The following is a 21,581-nucleotide window of genomic DNA, read 5'->3' as shown; positions in this document are numbered from 1 at the left end:
ACTACCCTTCTGAAATAGAGGGGGAAAAGACATTCTCAGATGGAGAACTACAGGAATTTGTCACTAGCAGACCTCCCTTGAAAAATGGCTGAAGAAAGTTCTTAAACAGGAAATTATAAAAGGAGAAATCTGGGACCACCAGGAAAAAAAGAAAAAACAAACAACAGAAATAAAGATACATAAAACAAACTAGCCTTCTTATGAGTTTTTAAAATCATATTCAATGATTGAAAAAAAATTATAACATTAATATTCAAGCCAATAATATTTAAATGTAGGAAAGATAAAGGGACCTAAATGGAAAAAAGGTTTCCATATATTACCCAAAATGGTAAAATGTTGGCACTAGTAGGCTACTATATTACAATGAGCAACCACTACAAAAACTATACAAAAAGATACTCTCAAAAACACTGAAAACATATCAAGATAGAGGGAAGAAAATGAAAACAGAAGAAAAACAGAAAAAAATAGAAAAGCTAAAGCCAGAGTAAACAAACAACAAAATCAGGGCACCTGGGTGGTATATAGTCAGTTGAACGTCCGACTCTTGATTTTGGCTCAGGCCGTGATCCCAGGGTTGTGGGATCCAGCCCTATATAGAGGCTCCACACTCACTGTGGAGCCTGCTTGAAATTCTCTCTCTCCCTCTGCCCCTCTCCCAGACTCGCATGCTCTCTCTCTCTCAAGAAAAAAAATAAAATATCAGACTTAAGCAATTACATATCAGTAAGTACCTTAAATGTAAGTGGCATAATGTACTAATCAAAATACAGACAAATACAGAGACGACAGAAACACACAGAACTATTATATATGCTATTTACAAGAAATTCCTTTCAGATTTAATGACCCAAGTAAGCTGCAAATAATGGAGAAATATATACCATGCAACTCACCTTTTAAAAAAAGCAAGAATGGTTATATTAATATGTCATAAAATAAACTTCGGAGCAAAGAAGAGGATCAGGGCCAAAGAAGGACTTAACTGAACTGTAAGACCTAAAATTTCATGTGCTGCCTTGACATCTTTGAGCTTCACAGGGTCTCAAAGACTTAGTTGTGAGCAGGCCTGCCAGCCATGTTCCTGCCCTACAAGAAAGGCTCCCCACCCTGTTAGTTCTTTTTCAGTTGGACCACCTGCACCCTACCTACTCCTCAACCTAATACATTTCACTTCACCTCTCTGCCAGCCCACGAATTTATTCAGACACATTAATTACATCACCTCAAGGGAACCAATCGTCATCCTATGCTATTTAGGTGCAAAGCCTGCCTCCCAAAGCCCCCTGGTTGTTCAATCCCTGTGTGGCATGCAGTGTTCTCTTCCCTCAGGCTGTGAGCATATGTGACTGATAAACTGTTGTCAATCACATCTGTCCACTGTCAGGTGCTGTGTGTTTGGCCTTCTCCATAACCCTAGAGCGGGAATCTCTCCCTCACCAATGGGGTAAATAGGAGGTGACCATAATACATAGCAATAAAAGGATCAATCTACCAGAAAGACATAATAATCCTAAATGTGTGTGCATCAAACAGAACCTCAAATCTAAAAAGCAAAAATTGATAGAGCTGCAAGAGATAGGTAAGTCCAGAATTATACTTGAAAACTTCAACATCCTCCTCTCAGCAACTGATAAAACTAGTCAGAAAATCACCAAAGATGGAGCACCTGGGTGGCTCAGTCAATTGAGTGTCTGACTTTGGCTCAGGTCATGATCTTGTGATTTGAGACTTCGAGCCCCACATCGGGCTCTCTGCTGTCAGTGCAGAGCCCACTTCAGATCCTCTGTCTTCCTCTCTCTCTGGTCTTCCCACACTCACTCTCTCTCCCTCTCTCTCAAAAATAAACCTTTTTTAAAAAATCACCAAAGATATAGAAAACTTAATACAACCAACCTAACAGAATCTGACATATATAGAACACTATACCCAACAATTTTTAAAGTACCCACAGAACATCTACCAACACAGGGCACGGTCTGGGTAATAAAGTGAATCTAGGGGCGCCTGGGTGGCGCAGTCGGTTAAGCGTCCGACTTCAGCCAGGTCACGATCTCGCGGTCCGTGAGTTCGAGCCCCGCGTCAGGCTCTGGGCTGATGGCTCGGAGCCTGGAGCCTGTTTCCGATTCTGTGTCTCCCTCTCTCTCTGCCCCTCCCCCGTTCATGCTCTGTCTCTCTCCGTCCCAAAAATAAATAAACGTTGAAAAAAAAAAAATTAAAAAAAAAAATAAAGTGAATCTAAACAAATGTAAAAGATTTGAAATCGTAAGGGGATGTTCTTATAATATAATGTAATTAAATTGAAAATCAGTAACAGAAAGACAAGAAAATTTCTAAACATTTTGTAGTTAAATAACACACTAAATAATGCACGAGTCAAAGAGAAGTCTCAAAGGAAATTCATGAAAACGAAAATACAACATAAGAAAATTTGGGCAAAACAATTAAGCAATGCTGAGAGAGTAATTTACAGCACTAAATGCTCACAGCAGAAATGAGAAAAGGTCTTACACCAATAATCTAAGCAGACTGAAAAGTACAAAATAACCTAACACAAGCAAAGAACAGAAATAATAAAGATATGAGCAGAAACCAACAAAATTAAAAACTGGAACACAGATATGAAACCAAAAGCTGACAATTTGAAAAAAAAAATCAACAAAATTAATAAACGTTACTGACAAAGAAAAAGGAGGACACAAATCACCAGTATCAAGAATGAAATGGGGGCATGTGGGTGGCTCAGTCAGTCAGCTAAACATCCAACTGGCAATTTCGGCTCAGGTCATGATCTCACAGTTTGTGAGTTCAAGCCCCATGTCGGGCTCCACACTGGCAATGAAGAACCTGCTTGGGATTCTCTGTCTCCCTCTCTCACTGCCCCTCCCCTGCTCCTGCTCTCTTGCTCTCTCAAAATAAATAAACAAACTTAAAACAAACAAACAAAAAAAACCAGAACAAAATGGGATTATCACAACAGATTCTGCAGCTATTGAAAGGTTATTGGATGAACACTAGGATTACTACCCACTCATAATACCCAAGCTAGCTTCTTGGAGAAGGCACTTAATGAAACTTCCACTTCCCCAAAGCCTTCGAAATTCCTTGAAAACCAGATAGCAAAATTTGGACAAGATGGAATAAACTAAATTATTTAAAGTATCCTATAACTATTAATGAAATAAAATTTGTCATTACAACTGCCAAGAAAGAAATCTCCAGGCCCTGACCTTTTCACTACAGATTATACCAAATACTTAAAAAATTACATTCTAGGGGCGCCTGGGTGGCGCAGTCGGTCAAGCGTCCGACTTCAGCCAGGTCACGATCTCGCGGTCCGGGAGTTCAAGCCCCGCGTCAGGCTCTGGGCTGATGGCTCAGAGCCTGGAGCCTGTTTCCGATTCTGTGTCTCCCTCTCTCTCTGCCCCTCCCCCGTTCATGCTCTGTCTCTCTCTGTCCCAAAAATAAATAAACGTTGAAAAAAAAAATTTTTTTTTAAATAAAAAAAAAAAATTACATTCTAATTCTATACAATCTCTCCCAGGAAACAGAAAATTGGGAATACTTTGCAACTCATTTTATGAAGCCAGTATTATTCCAATACCCAAACTAAATGAAGATGGTACCAAAAAAAAAAAAAAAAAAAAAAACCCCCAAAACAAAAAACCAACAACACTATAGACCAGTATTTCATAAACTTAGATGCAAAATCCCTTCACAAAATACTATCAAATAGGGGCGCCTGGGTGGCGCAGTCGGTTAAGCGTCCGACTTCAGCCAGGTCACGATCTCGCGGTCCGTGAGTTCGAGCCCCGCGTCAGGCTCTGGGCTGATGGCTCAGAGCCTGGAGCCTGCTTCCGATTCTGTGTCTCCCTCTCTCTCTGCCCCTCCCCTGTTCATGCTCTGTCTCTCTCTGTCCCAAAAATAAATAAACGTTAAAAAAAAAAAATACTATCAAATAAAGTTCAAAAACATATACAAAGAATTTTATATTGGGATGCCTGGGTGGCTTAGTTAGGCGTCTGACTTCAGTTCACGTCATGATCTCATGGTTTGTGGGTTCGAGCCCCATGGCGGGCTTGATGTGGACTCAGAGCCTGGAGCCTGATTCGAGTTCTGCATCTCCCTCTTTCTCTGCCCTTCCCCTGCTTGTGCCTTTTTCTCTCTCTCTCAAAAATAAATACAAATAAATAAACCTTAAAAAAAAAAAAAAAGAATTATATATCATGACCAAGTGGGATTTATTCCAGTATGCAAAGCTGGTTCAAAATTCAAAAACTGGGGCACCTGGGTGGCTCAGTCAGTTAAGTGTCCAACTTTTGGTTTTAGCTCTGGTCATGATCCCGGTTTGTGAGTTCGAGCCCTGAGTCAGGCTCTGTGCTGGTAGTGTACAGCCTGCTTGGGATTCTCTCTCTCCCTCTCAAAATAAGCAAATAATCTTAAAAAATTCAAAAATTAATCAATGTAATTTACTGTATCAAAATTCATACATGAAAAAAATTAATATATGAATAAAATTCATATGATCATATCAACTGACACTGAAAGGCATTTGAAAAAATTTACTACCCATTCATAATTAAAAAAAAAAAAAAAGCACCTCCCAGTATACCAGGAATAGAGAGAAATGGAACACATAAAGAGCATCTAGAGAAAAAACAAACTAACATCATACATAACAGTGAAAACCATTGGGAAAAAGGCAGAATTTCCTCTTAGCACTAATCCTAGTCATTACATATAAAAAAATTAAAAATAAATATAAATATATTTAATATACATATAATTATAATTGCACTGCTGGTATTTACCCAAAAAATATAGAAACACTAATTCAAAAGATACACGCACCCCATGTTTGTTGCAGCGTTATCTACAATAGCCAAATTATAGAAGCAGCCCAAGTGTCCACTGACAGATAAATGGATAAAGAAGATATATGTATATGTGTATATATATATATATATATATATATATATATATACACACACACACACACATACACACACACATACACACACACACACACACACACACACAATGGAATATTATTCAGCCGTCAAAAGAATGAAATCTTGCCATCTGCAACAACATAGATGGATCTAGAGAGTACAATACTAAATGAAGTAAGTCAGAGGAAGATAAATATGATTTCACTCATATGTGGAATTTAAGAAACAAAACAAACAAGCAAAGGAAAAGAGAGACAAACCAAGAAACAGACTCTTAGTGATAGAGAACAAACAGATAGTTACCAGAGGTGAGGTAACTAGGGGGAGAGGGATTAAAGAGTACACTTACTATGATAAATAAATAAACAAACAAAATGATTATTAATAAATAAAAATAAACGGCACACAGGTTGAAAAGAAACAAATGATACTGTCCCTATTTGTAGATAACACAATTGTCTATGTAGAAAATCCCAAGCAATCTACAACAACAAAAATCCTCTCACAACTAATAAGTGAGTTCAGCAAAATAAGATAAACACACAAAAATCAATCAAAATGAAATACTAAAGTATAAACTTATCAAAATATATTCATTATCAGGATGCTGAAAATTACAAAATACTTATGAAGGAAATTAAAGACAAATAATTGGAGAGACATACCATGCTCCTGGATTAGAATACTCAAAATAGTAAAGATTCTCCCCAGTTAATCTATAGGTTTAATGCAATTCCTATCAAAATCCCAGCAGGTTTTCTGTAGACACAGACAAGATTATAAAATTTATACACAAAGTCACAGGCCCAAGGATAAACCAATCTTGAAAAAGAAGAATAAAGTGAGAGGAATCATTCTACCCACTATTAATGTTTACTACATAATCACAGTAACCAAGATATGGGTGGAAGGACTGCACATGAATCAATGGAACCCAGAAATAAACCCAACGATGCTCAACTAATTTTTTTTACAAAGGTGCAAAAGCAAATAAATGAAAGAAAAAATGCTGGAGGAATATACACCTCAGGCAAAAAACATAACCTTTAACCTAAACCTCACACTTTATAAAGAAATCAAGATAGATCACTATCATACATGGAAAAGAACAGTTTAGGGGCACCTGGGTGGCTCAGTCGGTTAAGCGTCCGACTTCAGCCAGGTCACGATCTCGCGGTCCGTGAGTTCGAGCCCCGCGTCAGGCTCTGGCTCAGAGCCTGGAGCCTGTTTCCGAATCTGTGTCTCCCTCTCTCTCTGCCCCTCCCCCGTCCATGCTCTGTCTCTCTCTGTCCCAAAAATAAATAAACGTTGAAAAAAAAATTTTTTTTTAAAGAAAAGAACAGTTTAAAACTTTTGGAAAACATAGGCACCTGGGTGGCTCAGTCAGTTAAGCTTCTGACTCTTGATTTCAGCTCAGGCCACGGTCTTACGGTTTTGTGAGTTTGAGCCCTGCGTTGGCTCTGTGCACTGACCACACGCAGAGTCTGCTTGGGACTCTCCCTCTCCTCCCTTTCTCTCTGTCCCTTTCCTGGTTCACACTCTCTCTCTGTCTCTCTCAAAATGAATAAACAAGCTTAAAAAAAAAAATAGGAGAAAAGCTTCAGGATCTAGGAATAGAAAGTAATTCCTGGACTTGACATTATTCCTAAAAGTGAAAAAATGATAAACTGGACCTCATCAAAATTAAAAAGTTTTGCTCTGTGAAAGGAACTATATTAAGAAAATGAAAAGATAAGCTACACACTAGGAGAAAACATCTGCAAACCACATATCCAATAATGGAATAAAATACATAAAGAACTCTCAATATTCAACAGTAAAAAAAAAAAAAATCCAGTTAAGAAAAAGGGCAAAAGACATCCACAAATATTTTGTAAAAGAATACATTGCAAATTATAAAATGCAGCAAAAATGGCAAAATGCTCAACATCATTAGCCATCAGGGAAATATAAAATGAAACCACAGTGAAATATCACTATCAGATTAGCTAAAATAAATAATAGGACACTGAATACTGGCAAGAACGTGAAGAAACTGGATCATTCATATATTGCTGGTGGAAATACAAAACAGCCCAACTACTCTGGCAGTTTCCTATAAAGCTAAGTATGCAATTACCATACAGCCCAGCAACTGTATTCTTAGGCATTCATCCCAGAAAAATAGAAAGTTTATATTTATATAAAAATCTGTACACAAATGTTCATAGCAGTTCAATTCTCAAAAGTCAAAAACTAGAAACAACCCAGATGTACTTCAGTGGGTGAATGGTTAAACAAAATGCTACATCCTTATCAGGGAATATTACTCTGCAATAAAAAGGAATGAACTACAGTCACATGGAACAACTTGGATGGACCTCTCTAGGAACTATGATGAACAGGAAAAAAAAAAATCAATCATAAAAAGTTACATATTCTATGATTCTATTTAACATTCTTAAAAATTATAAAACTGTAGAAATGAAAAACAGGTAAGTGGCTGATGGGTCAGAACTTGGGGATGGGTGACAGAAAGGAACTAAATGTATTTATAAGAGTAATACAAGGTATCCTTATGGTGATGGAAATGTTCTGTCTGGTAACTGTATGTAGACACATAAACCTACACGAACTAAATACAGAGAACTAAACACACACACAAACAACACATATGAGCATAAGTAAAACTGGGGAAATCTATATAAGACCAGCAGATGTTATCAACGTTAATATACAGGTTGTGGTCTTATACTATACAGTACCCAATACAAGATACAAGAAATCTATCTGTATGAAATATATATTAAAAAAGCTATGCATTATAAATGAGTGATTTGGCATGGTTGCAGGATAGGAGATTAATATACAAAAATCAGCCATTTCGTGTAATAACAAATAAGTGCCAACTAAAATTAAAATATCATTTAAATATTAATAACAATACAAAATATTTAGGAATACATTTGTTAAGAAATAAGTGAGAACAGCATCCTAAAATCACTGCTAAAAGAAATTAAAAAACAGAGGCACCTGGGTGGCTCAATTGGTTAAGCGGCTGACTTCGGCTCAGGTCACGATCTCATGGTTCGTGAGGTCGAGCCCCGTGTCGGGCTCTGTGCTGACAGCTCAGAACCTGGAACCCGCTTTGGATTCTGTGTCTCCCTCTCTCTCTGCCCCTCCCCCACTCACACTCTGTGCCTCTCTCAAAAACAAACATTAAAAAAAATTAAAAAACAAAATAAATGGAGAGATTTACTTATGTTCATAGATCAGAAAATTCAATATTGTTAAAATGTCATTTTCCCCAAAATTGTTTTACAAATTCCACAAAATCCCAATCAAAACTGCAGGGTTTTTTTCTGGTAGCAATGGGTAAGCTCATCTTAAAACTTAAATGGAAGTGCAAGGGACCCAAAATCGCCAGAACAACTTTGGAAAAAGAATAAAATTTGAAGACTTAAAATACCTAATTTCAAGATTAATTATAAAGCTGTAATAGTGCAGGGACACCTGGGTGGCTTAGTCGGTGAAGCATCCAACTCTTGGTTTCAAGCTCAGGTTATGATCTCATGGTTCGTGGGTTTGAGCCCTGTGTCAGGCTCTACACTGCCAGTGCAGAGCCTGCTTGGGATTCTCTCTCTCTCCCTCTCTCTGCCCCTCCCCTGCTCGTGTTCTCATTCTCTCTCTCAACATAATAAACTTTAAAAATAAATAAATAAAAATAAGTTAAGCTATATATAACAGTGCAGTATTGCTATAAAAATAAACAAATATATGAATGGAACAGAGCCCAGAAATCTTGCCCATATATGGTCAACCAATGAAAGGCAATTCATTGTGGGTAAAGGACAGTCTTCAATAAATAGTGCTGGAAAAAGTGGATATCCATAAGCAAAAATAAAAGGAAACCTTGATCCATACCTAATACCACATAAAAAATTAACTCAAAATGGATCACAGAACTAAATGTAAACCTAAAACTGTAAGAGTCATAGAAGAAAATATACAACCTTGAGTGGGGCAAAGATTTCTTAAATACATTATCAAAAGCACAGTCCGTTAAAAAAAATACGGCCTTCATCAAAATCAAAAACTTTTGTTCTGCAAAAGACACCATTGAAAATATGAAAAACAGGGGTAGCTGGGTGGCTCAGTTGGTTAAGCATCCAACTTCAGCTCAGGTCATGATCTCATGCTTCGTGAGTTCAAGCCCCACATCAGGCTCTGTGCTGACAGCTCAGAACCTGGAGCCTGCTTTGGATTCTGTGTCTCCCTCTCTCTCTCCTTCTCTCAAAAATAAATATTAAAAAAAAGTTTTTTTTTAGGGGCGCCTGGGTGGCTCAGTTGGTTAAGCGTCTGACTTCAGCTCAGGTCATGATCTTACGGTTCATGAGTCTGGGCCCCACACTGGGCTCTGTGCTGACAGCTCAGAGCCTGAAGCTTTGCTTTGGATTCTGTGTCTCCCTCTCTCTCTGCCCCTCCTCTGCTCGTACTCTGTCTCTCTCTCTCTCTCTCTCTCAAAAAAATTAACATTAAAAAAAAATTAAAAAAAAATTTTTTTAAATATGAAAAGACAAACTACACACTGGGCAAAAATAATTAAAATCACAAGTGATAAATGACTTAAAGAAATTAAATAGATTAAAATACTGGACAAGAGGTTTGACATTCACCAAAGAAGAAACAGATGGAAAATAAGCACACAAAAATGCTCAATATCATTAGTCATTAGGAAAATACACAATAAAACCATGAGGTATCATTCTATATCTAAAACTAAAAAGACTATATCAAGTATTGGCAAGGATGTAGAATAACTGGAAGTCTCATAAAGTGCTAATGGCAATACAAAATGATACAATCACTTAGAAAAACAATTTGGCTATTTCTTAAAAAATTAAACATACATCTGCCATATCCATTTAACCCACTGTAAGATATGTACTCAAGAGAAATCAAAGCAGTTGTTCATGCAAAAATTTGTGTAAGAATGTTCACAGTAGCTTTATTTGCAATAGCCAAAGCCCAGAAATAACCTAAATGTCCACCAACAGGTGAACAAACTGCAGTGCATCATACAATGGAATATTACTCACTAATGAAAAGAAATTAAGTATTCAGCAATAAAAAGGGATGAAGATGCAAGAGCATGAACATATCTCAAAATAATGATGCTGAGTAGAAGTTAGCCAGAAAAGGGCACATCCTGTATGATTCCATTTATATAAAATTCTAGAGGGTACAAATTACTGTATAGTGACAGAAAGCAGGTGAGTGGTTAAAAGCACTCAAACACACATAAATGAAGAAGGATAAATATCCTTTAAAGAATAATTTGCAAATCAGAAAAAAAATATATCTATATCTATATCTATATCTGTATCTATATCTATATTTATATCTATATCTATATCTCTATATATCCCACTAGAAAAGTGAGCAAAGAACACAAAGAATTCACCGAAGAAATGTCATACCCAACACATCTGAAAGAAATATTCTCATTTACTGGTAATCAAAAGAATGCCAGTTATAAATTTAAGAAACAATTTTCCTTTATCAAACTGCCAAAAATAACATTTTTTTATGGGTGGTATTCAATATTGAATGAAAGCAGTAAAATGTTAAGTACTAAGATACACTGCTTATGGGCACATAAGTAAGAACAACTTTCTGAAAAAGCTTTTGGCAGTTGTGGTCCATAGAAATCACTCAATAATTCTAACTTTTATGAATCTAACTTATGAAAATAAAAAATGTGATCCAAGACTTATTTCAAGGTGGCCCAGTGTAGAGTTAATTATAATACAGGCAAAGTAAATTGCTTAAATGACAAACTGTGAACTGAATTAGGATATGATAGAATAAAATCGCAAACATGAAACCTTTGAAAAAATTTAACAACACAGTGTATATAAAGTAGAATTATAACTAGAAAAATTTTAAATTTATAAAAAACTAGAAGGAAAAAAATCTCAAAAAATTAATAAAGGTTTTTTTAACATAGGCGGAGATTATGGTATGACATGAACTTTGTATTCTAAATGTTCTACAATGTATACTACCTTCATCATTAACAGAAAATGTTGAGTACATTTTTCACACACACACAAATCCATTTTTAACAAACACATGATAAAAGTTATGGAAAGCTTCTTACTTTTCTTCAAGGTCCATATCTAATAAGTCAGTTAACCAAGGGAAGAAAGTAAGATCACGATAAAAAGAGGAACCAGAATACTACCCATAAACTCCTCTGTCAGCATTCCCCAAAGCATTTCACGTTTGCCTATTATTTCCAACCGTTAAAGATATGGAATAAAACAAAGTATAGATAACAGTCTTCTCTGAAGAACACTGTCCTTTACTTACCATCTTCTGCTAAGATCTTGGCTGCATCTTTATCATCTTCCCACTTCCCAGTCACAAAGCAATCTCTGATACTGTTCATGACCTTACACAAAAAAGTCAACACTTAGCTGACATGCTCCAATTACTCAACAAAACAAGTGCTATTAAGAAACAGTAGCAGGTGAAAACTTGCCTTTAAATACTTTTCAAGACACACTTTTTTGGAAATTCTCATTTCAAGTTGGGTGAATGAGATAACCTTATCTTTGATGTAGATAGTATAACCACAGAGATAAAAACTTAAGTGTCTTAACATTAAACAATGGTTGGAGAAGTGCTATTAGCCCACTGACCTCCTGAGTAAACAGATATTTACCAATGCAACTGATTTTCAAAGTTCATTAGTGTTCCTAAGGCAATGCAGTTAGATAGCATTTAGGAAGTTGGTCTTACTATTTGTTAATCCAGACTTATTATGGTTATTTGAAAATTCAACTCTTTGGCCAATGATAATATTCTGACAATGGCAAAATGTCTTATATGAGCACAATAGGGCAAAAAGTACTGATGAGGATCCCAGTCTCGGACCTGCTGGATCATCTAGTATATACATGTAGTAGATTCTGGGTACCCCTCTTAAATATAGTAAAGCCTTGTACATAACTCTCTGTTTCACAGTCTGTTTCCTGGGGAACCTAAGATAGCACATGTCATTTACTACCAAGGCTTCAAAAAGCACACTTATAGAAATCTTCAGACAGGTCCTGGCTTTCACCTCAATCACATTCTGGTCATGAATCATGTTTTTCATACACAACCTCACTCTCAAAGAGTAGCCTTGAGGCTAGCATGATTACAATGGATACAGAATCAAATTCGTTAGCGTTGGTGGTATAGTGGTGAGCATAGCTGCCTTCCAGAATCAAATTCGTTCATTTACTCATTCCTTCATGCCTATAATCACTCACCAAATATTTAAAGAAAATCTGCTCTGTGCTCAGAAGCTTTGCAGGGCACTGAAGGATGAAAAACTGTTAGAAGAAAATCCTTACTTAATGAAGATTAACAACTGACTTAGGGAAACCAAAGACCAAAAAATAATAAAAGAGACCTTTGGTGATAAAAACACTAAACAAACTAAGAGTAGAAGGGAACTTCCTCCACCTGATCAAGAGCATCCATAAAAAAACCCCACAGCTAGCATCACACTAAATGGTGAAAACTGAGGGCTTTCCCCCTAAGATGAGAAGTAAGACAAGGATGTCTCCTCTGACCACTTCTATTCAACACTGTACTAGACGTTCTAGACCGGACAATTAGGCAAGAGACTGAAATAAATGCATCTAGTTTAGAAAGGAAAACTACCTCTACTCACAAATGATATGATCCCATATATAGCAAATCCTAAGGAATCCACTGAAAAACTATCAGAATAAATGAGTTCAGCAAGGTTGCAAAATACAAGATCAATATAACAACAATAAATTTTGTTTCTATACACCAGCAATGAGCAATCCAAAAATGAAATTGAGAGAATAGCTCCTTTTGCAATGGTATTGAAAACAATACTAGGAATAAATTCAACAAAAGAAGGTCAGAGCTTATACCCTGACAACTAAAAAATGTTCTTAAAAGAAATCAAACAGCAGGGGTGCCTGGGTGGTTCAGTCAGTTAAGTGTCCGACTTTGGCTCAGGTCAAGATCTCACAGTTCATGAGTTTGAGCCACATGTCGGGCTCTGTGCTGACAGCTTGGAGCCTGGAGCTTGCTTCAGATTCTGTGTCTCCCTCTCTCTCTCGCTCTCTGCCCCTCCCCGTTCACAATCTCTCTCTCTCTCAAAAATAAATAAACATTAAAAAAATTTAAAAAAATGAAATGAAATGAAAGAGCCAAATAAACGGAAAGGCAGCCCATGTTAATGTAACAGAAGACTGAATATTGTTAAGATATCAATACTATCCAAAGTGATCTACAGATTCAATGCAATCCCTATTAGAATCCCACTTGGCTTCTTTGGAGAAATGGAAAAGCTGATTCAAAAATACAGAAAACACAAAGGATCCAGAAAAGGCAAAACAATCTTAAAAAAGAAAAATAAAGCTGGAGAACTCATGCTTTCCAATTTCAAAACTTACACAAAGCATTAGTAATCAAACAGTAAGGTACTGGCATAAAGAAAAATAGAAGTCAGTGAAATATAATTAAGAGTCCATAAATAAGCCCATGTATCCATGGTGAAGTGATTTACACTCAGAGTGCCAAGACAAGGCAATCGGGAAAGAATAGTTTTTTCAACAAATGGTGCTAGGACAATTGGGTATCCACATGCAAGAGAATGAAGTTGAACTTTTCTCACACCAAATACTAACATTAACTTGAAATGGATCAATGACTTAAATATAAGAACCAAACTATAAAACTCTTAGATGAAAACATAGGAGTAAACCTTCGTGATCTTGCATTTGGCAACTTTTTTTTAGATAGGATACCAAACATAGAAACAACAGAAACATAAACAAGTTAAACCTCATCAAAATTTAAAACTCTGCACTTCAGAGGGCACAGAAAAGACAACCTACAGAATGGGAGAAAATATTTGTAAATCACATACCTGACAAGTTGAATATATAAACAACTCTTACAACTCAATGACAAAAAGACAATGCAATTTTTTAAATGGCCAAACAGTAAGAATAGACATTTCTTTAAATGGCTAGTAAGCACATGAAAAGATGCCTGGGATGCTCAGGTAGCTCAGTTGGTTAAGCATTCAATGACCGGTTTTGGCTCAGATCATGATCTCATGGTTTGTGGGTTTGAGTCCCGTGTCAGGCTGTGCGCTGACAGTGCAGAGCCTGCTTGGGATTCTCTCTCCCTCTCTCTCCCTTGCTCATGCTCTATCTCTCTCTCAAAATAAATAAATAAACATTAAAAAAAAAAAAAAAAAAAAAAGATGTCCAGCACCATAAGCTATCAGGGAAAGGCAAATCAAAGCTGCAATGAGATACTACTTCACACCAATAGAATGACTATAATAATAATTAAAAAATATATATGCAGATAATAACAAGTGTTGGTGAGGATGTGAGAAATCAGAAGCCACACACACTGCTGGTGAGAATGTAAACCTACGTAGCCACTTCTGAAAAGAGAAATGGGGAAACATGAGGAAAACAACTTTGTTTTCAGTAATCATATTAATAATAATACATGTAATGTTATTCTGACACTGTTTTGTACATAGGTAGGGTAAAGCAAATTAGTAATTTTCTAATTTCATCATCTTCAAAGTCAAATGGAATTAATTCTCTAGTGGAAAAACAAAGATACACATGTAAGATAAAAGAGGTTAAATAAGAACTCTGCAGGTCTGCATCTGAATTGGATTCTCCTAGCTCTGGTCACTGAAAGGCCTAGAAACAATGACCAATCCATAGCAGTGTGTATTCCTATGCCTAGACTGTGATGCTGAGATGCCATTTTCCTCTAAAAGGAATCAGGACTTCTTATGGCTGCTTCCAAGTCTGGCATCAGAAGTGTACGAGACAATGCTGCAACACCTCATCAGATCAGGCAGAAACAAAGCAATCAAAGACTACTAGGATCATGTCAAAAGAATCCAGGAACCCACTGGCCAGATATGGGATAAATATGAAAGAGTATCAAAAAGGATAAAAAGTTCAGTGGAAGGAAACACTCAATGATATTAAATTCTATGAGCTGAAAATGATACTAAAAAAAAAAGTCACTTTTGGAGAATCATTCTGAAAACTAACAAAAAGAATCAAATATTCATCCTGCTTGTATAGAAATGGGTAAGCAAATAGATGAGGGGAAGTTTCCCTTTAGTGGGGTATTCCAGCTAATAAATTAAGAGCAATTTGAACAGAATATCACCATTTTACATCCTTAATAAATTAATGGATCTAGCTAGGCATTAAGGCTCAACAGATTTTATTTTATTTTAAAAAAAAAATTTTTTTTAACGTTTATTTATTTTTGAGACAGAGAGCATGAACAGGGGAGGGTCAGAGAGAGAGGGAGACACAGAATCTGAAACAGGCTCCAGGCTCTGAGCAGTCAGCACAGAGCCGGACCCGGGGCTCGAATTCCCGGGCCGCGAGATCATGACTTGAGCCGAAGTCGGACGCTTAACCGACTGAGCCACCCAGGCGCCCCGGCTCAACAGATTTTAAAATCGTAAGATGATTTTATGTGCCTCCTAAAAACAAACACCACAATCTATGGAGCAGTCTTGACAAAACAACAAAAATCAAACCTAACTCTAATCAAATTCTACATGTGCTGTCCATAGGGTAGCTGTAACCACATGGTTATGCACATTCTAATTAATTAAGATTAAATAAAACTAAAATAAAATTAAAAACTTAGTTCTTCTGTCTCATTGGCTACATTTAAAGGTCTTAACAGTCACAAGCAGCCACACTGGACAGCTCAATGATGTACAGATCATTTCCATCATCACAGACAGTTCTATTGGTACTGTTCTGTACCATTTTATAGGAAATACAGAGGAGAGGAGCCTCATAAACTGCACTTAAGGATGTAATGCAATCCACAGAAACCAAAATATGAGAAACTCTACACATCAAACACTCAGTTTCTTAAATGAATAAAATATAAGAGAAAAAAAAAAAGAGATGTGTGCAGGGGATTTGCAGATTGAGAGACTGAAAAGGCATAGTGAGAAATAAACCAAAAAAATCTGATAAAACTAACTTATGGTGTTTATTAATGCAAACTTGAAGGATGAAATTATGAAGAAAAGAAGGAAATGATTATCATAAAAGTCATGGTTCCTTCTGCAGGGAGGACTATGACTGGGACAGACACATGGGTTACAGGTGTAACCTCATCTAATCCATTAACTTAGATGGTTGTTTTTATGTGGTTTTCTATAATCTGTATGAAGTTTTACTTCAAAAAAAAATTTACATAAAATCTCTTAAAGTGCCTAAGTGCTACTCAGTGAATTATATTAGGAATATGATAGTGATTGGGCCTCTCTTGAGAAGTGATATTTAAGCTAAACTGAATGATCAAAAGAAGCCAGCCTTAAGAACATCAGAACATTCCAGAAGAGAAAACTGAGGGTTTTCTAAGATGGGATTAAGCCTGTTAAGTTTGAGAACTTAATGAATTCCAGTGTGACTAAAGAATAGTGAACAGGGAAAGAAAATTTACCAGTGTCACGGATTTGTTTGCTTACAAATAGTAGAAATTATAAATGTTAACTCAGGGTCATGAGGTATATCCTAGTTATAAAACACAAAATATTTCAAATATATGAAAACCTATGTGCAATGCTTCAAAATAAAGATTAACACTACCATCCACATTTTCCTTTTCTCCATAACACATGCACATAGTCTACCTAAACCCAAAACACATTATTGCTTAGGATGCATAAAATAAGTAGTCCAATATCTGGGGGAATGTCCTATTATCTTACAAAAATGAGGAGCCAATAACAAATAGGCAATACTGAAATCACATAATCTTCTTTTAGAACAATTCCTTAGATGTCTCTTAAGTCAAACATATTATTTCAGCCTTACCTCCTCTAAATCCCAATCATGGGGCGCCTCCACATGAAATCTGGAGCAGTCCAAAGAATCAAGCTTGTGCTTACATTCTCTTGAAGGCTGGCTGACACGGAACAATCCTCCGAGTTCCTCCCTGGTATCACCATCTTCTTCTTCATTGTCCTCTGTCACTGAAGAGACACCATGACGAAAAAGTGAGAAGAAATCTTCACCCTAAAGGACTGAGGGTCCCTGTTTGTGGTAGGTATGGCGGTGCCCCTGAGTGCATCAGCTATAGGCAGAGAAAAGGCCAGGGAACTACTGCTCACAATGTCTGGAGGACTTAGGCCCTCCTGCAAGAAAGCAACAAAGAATCCAGTAAGGAGATATAATATTGGGGGCTGGGAAAGGAAAGGACACTTAAAGGCAAACTTTTAACCAGCATAAAGTGATTCTCTTGAAGACTGCTGAGTCTCTAATCACCAACAGTACTTGGGCAAAACCTGAAGGGAAATCAGTACACACCAACCCTTTGATTCAATGCTCTGCTCCTATACACTCCTTTGGCATTGTTCTAACCACACAGTAACTGGTGACCACAATACAAAATGCACCACTTTGTTCTTTTCTGGCACTCAATTCTACCCAAAAAAAATCCCATGAAGGACCTTGTATAGAGGGTATAAAATGACATAAGAGAGAGTACTCTCATCAACAGTTTTATGGCAAACCTGTGAGCTGATGATTAAAAACATGTACCACATACAAACTATGACAGTCAGGGATATCATACGGCTATCAAAAGACCACCCAAATCCTTCAGTCAACTTCATCTCCTTTCCAGAAAATTGTCTAAGAAACTAAAACGTTTCTGGATTTGAACTAGAGCTCTTACCTGTCCCATAAATAAGCTTTCGAAGGTTTGGAGTTGCCTGTTGCTGCCTCAGAAAGGCCTCAGCTGCCTTTCTGGAAAGGTCTTCCTTCCACTTGAGAGCGCCTGAAAGGACCAACACCAACATCATCAGTTAAGTCTATTTATTTGTCCTCTCTGTATTCATCCTGAAATCCTATGAGGTGCAATATTTGAACAGTTAACAAAATCTCCAAAAGAGCAGACTCCCAAATGTAGACATTCTTTTTTTAATTTTTTTAATGTTTATTTATTTTTGAGAGAGAGAGCTAGATCATGACAGGGGAAGGGCAAAGTGAGAGGGAGGCACAGAATCTGAAGCAGGCTCCAGGCTCTGAGCTGTCAGCACAGAGCCTGATACGGGGCTCAAACCCACACACCACTAGATCATGATCTGAGCCAAAGTCAGATACCCAACGGACTGAGCCACCCAGGTGCCCCTGTAGACGTCCTATTGGTAGAACATTTTCAGTGCCAAGTTTATACCAACAGCTACATTAAATTTAAGCACACCTGAAGTTTCTGTGGAATAGCTATTTTCTTCCTTGTAATCTTCTTCCTCTTTGAGTAAGTCTTCTACATCACTGGTCTCATCAATTAAGTTCTCTGACCCCAGTCTCTGACCACTGGCCACTTTAGAAGACTCTGGAAACTTTTTCTTAATAGCCTCTTCATTTTCTGAGTCCTCGTCCTCTGTACTGAGAGAGGAGCTTTCTTCAGTTTCATCCCCAGATGCAAATGCCTCTTCAGCTGTGCAATGACCTGAATCTGAAGTGGTGAGGGTTGCTTTTCTGATTGTCAAAGGATTCTCCAGATTCAAACTGTCACTCAAACCATTAGTTTGTAAAAGTCCTGGTTTACCACGGTCTCCAACAACCCTAGATTCTAAACTATCCCTCTCTCCTGAAGTGGAATCCTCTTCTTCACTGCTTTCATCAGCTTCCTCTGCGTCTCCTTCTTCCTCTGAACTCCTCTCAAGGTCATCATCACTATCAGCAAATGCTGGCAAATCCACCTCATTGTCTTCTTCCATCTCCTCAAGTCTCTGCCGTTTGACACCTTTACCCACCATATACATTTTATTAGTCATTTCAGCATCTGCCTCCTCTTCCGATTCATCAGCACTAGAGCCATTTTCCAACCTGTCGCCTTCAGACATCTCTTCATCATCTTCCTCATCACTATCTCCAGACTCATCTTCCTCATCTCCAAAAATGGCTTTCCGACGCACTCGACCGGTTTCCAAATCTATCTGCCTTTCTTCTTTTGGCATCCAGTGTCTATATTACCAAGTAAACACAAAATAACTCAATTTGTACAATAACTGGCTACTCTAGGAATGGCAAGTCAATAATTATGCACAGAAACAGAAAATAATATCATGGAATGGTTATAAATAACACAGCATAGAAAGGAATGATTTGATAAAAACTAGAATATATGATATGCAAACTCATGCACAGTTCCCTAACACCTCCCTTCAAACGAACTTACAGAGAATCAAAAGGTAAACTTCAAAAACAAAAATTCTGGCATTAGGGAAAAAGTGCTCCAAAGGGAAATGACAGTTTAATCAATCTTTTAGAAGACTGATCTTTTTTTTTTTTTTAAGTAAAAAAAAAAGTTATTTTTGAGAGAGAAAAGAGCATGAGTAGTAGAAGGGAAGAGAGAGAAGGACACACAGAACCTGAAGCAGGCTCTAGGCTCTGAGCCACCAGCACAGAGCCCAATGCGGGGTTCAAACTCACAGAACCATGAGATCATGACCTGAGCCGAAGTCAGACACTTACCCAACTGAGCCATTCAGGCATCCCAAGACTGACCGTTTTCAAGCTCAAAATAGATGGTCCTTAAATGACTGACTCCAGATCCAAGGCAAGGAAAGTACAAAGTAAGCCTGGAACACATCCTATTGTGTCAAAAGCAGTGCTCAAAGGCTAACAGGGAAGTGCCAAAAGGACAGGAGACAGACTGAAGGGACCATATAGGCATGAAAAAAGAAGGATAGCAATGGGATAATAACAAATGGAATTTTTTAAAAAGTCAATTAGTCAACAGTGTTATTAAATAAAAAGGTGTAAGAGCTTCCTGTTAAAGAATGACAGCTAACGAATGTAAAAAGAATAACATATTAAGAATATTGTACTTACCTACCATGCTATACCATCTGCTAGTTAGAGCAGATGAATGTTTCCAAAAAATTTTCCTTTGTTTGCATACATTTATAATAAATTCTAACCTAGATAATTTCAATCATTTTCAGACTGATTTTTTATTGGGAGTCATACATAAATCACTACAATAAAACCAGAACATTCACTATGTATAAGATATACAAATTCCCAACCCAGACTGAAAATAATTCACATAAGCTAGATATTAGTGGATACTGACCCAGAAGATAATATAAAACAATTTAAAGAAAACTTTTAGAGACAAGATATGTAGCTTCTCAACAGCCACCTGAACGAGCTTCCTTACTCTGCCTGTACTAGTATTTGGCCACTAAGAGAAAGCCAAGTGGCCTCAGGTCTCCTAAGAAACCAAAAGCAACCTACAGAAAACATTTTGTGACATCTGAGGAGTATTCTGGGTCTGCTAAAAACTGAATCTTCTATAATATTTCAAGAATACCTCCACGTAATGTCACATAACTGAAAAGCCCTCAGAAACATATGTACATATAAAGCAGAGCAAACAAAACAAAACCAGCTTGGAATGCATCCCACCAAAATGTATATTGATGGCAGAATTATGGGTGATATAATCTTATAATTATAGGTAACATATTTTTTATGAAAAACAGGAAAATGGTAAACTTACCCTTGATTATCTATATCCTCAGATCCCAGTGGTTTAGAATCAGAAAAAAGTGTCACTCTACTTGAAGCCATCTTGGCATCAATAGTGGAATGGGTGGAAATGAGGCTCTGTACCAGTTCATGGGTGGGCCTCACCTCATCCTGTCAAGGCCACCAAGAAAGGGAAAGTGAGGAATACACAAGGATTCTGAAGAGAGACACACTGGTTTCAATCAGTTTCTCAAAATTATCCTAAACATAGTTTCTAAAATCATTTCTTACTGCCTCAAAAACAAATAAAAAGATAAAAAATAAAGAAAATTCTTATAACCAAGTCTAAAATTGACCTCTGTCTTCATTAAACCTTTCCCAGTTCATGGAGTATACAACCTGATAACCTAAATACTTAGCTACACAAACCGTAAGTGCCAATGCTACAGAAAATATTTATTCTGGCCCAATAAAACCCCTCTGCAGAATAAAGAAATGAAAATCTGGAGTCCATTAAAAAAAATTCTGTCTTTTGATCCACAATTTTCATCTCAAGGAATTTACTGCATAAAAAGATCCCTCCCAATAAGCAAAACTGCATAATCGAGGGTACTAAGTGAGGCAATGTTCAAACCAAGGGAATCTAGGGGTAGCCCCCCGCCCCCTGCCACAGACTGCCAAGGGTTGGTTCAATAAACAAGGTTTATCCATACAGCAAAATATCACACAGCTCTAAAAAAAGACCAAAGCAGCTCTACAAATACTAACAGGGAACAATGGAATCACATATTCTTTGGTGCCCCCCTAAAGCTGCAAAAGCATTTAAAGTTGAAGCCCATATAATATTACTTCTCTCTGTCTCACAGACACCCCTACACATAAAGACCATATATGTACACAAATACATGGTATTGACATGTAATAATCTAAATATACATAATATAATCTAGATAAATAAATATATGTTTAGAGAGAAAAATAAAAAAAGTGAAAGACCAAAGAGAGCTAAAAAACATACTGATATTGTGCAGGCATACTCCAGAGA

General features: G+C 37.0%; 1 protein-coding gene across 3 annotated transcripts in view; it reads right to left on the bottom strand.

Moving 5' to 3' along the window:
• The window catches only part of BMS1 (BMS1 ribosome biogenesis factor), a 71,540-nt gene that overhangs the window by 14,826 nt on the left and 35,133 nt on the right, over positions 1-21,581 (bottom strand). For all 3 annotated transcript variants that reach the window (XM_030334196.1, XM_030334195.1, XM_030334197.1), the window contains 5 exons: positions 20,568-20,707; positions 18,258-19,024; positions 17,730-17,831; positions 16,868-17,025; positions 11,310-11,391 (listed from right to left, as the gene is read on the bottom strand). In XM_030334196.1, coding sequence (XP_030190056.1) covers positions 11,310-11,391; positions 16,868-17,025; positions 17,730-17,831; positions 18,258-19,024; positions 20,568-20,707 — 1,249 coding nt within the window. The remainder of the gene's footprint in view (positions 1-11,309; positions 11,392-16,867; positions 17,026-17,729; positions 17,832-18,257; positions 19,025-20,567; positions 20,708-21,581) is intronic.

This window comes from Lynx canadensis, chromosome D2 (assembly GCF_007474595.2).
Source record: "Lynx canadensis isolate LIC74 chromosome D2, mLynCan4.pri.v2, whole genome shotgun sequence".
In the NCBI taxonomy this organism is placed as follows: domain Eukaryota; kingdom Metazoa; phylum Chordata; class Mammalia; order Carnivora; family Felidae; genus Lynx; species Lynx canadensis.
Note: the sequence above shows the minus strand (reverse complement) of the source record. Positions and strands in the feature narration are given on the sequence as shown.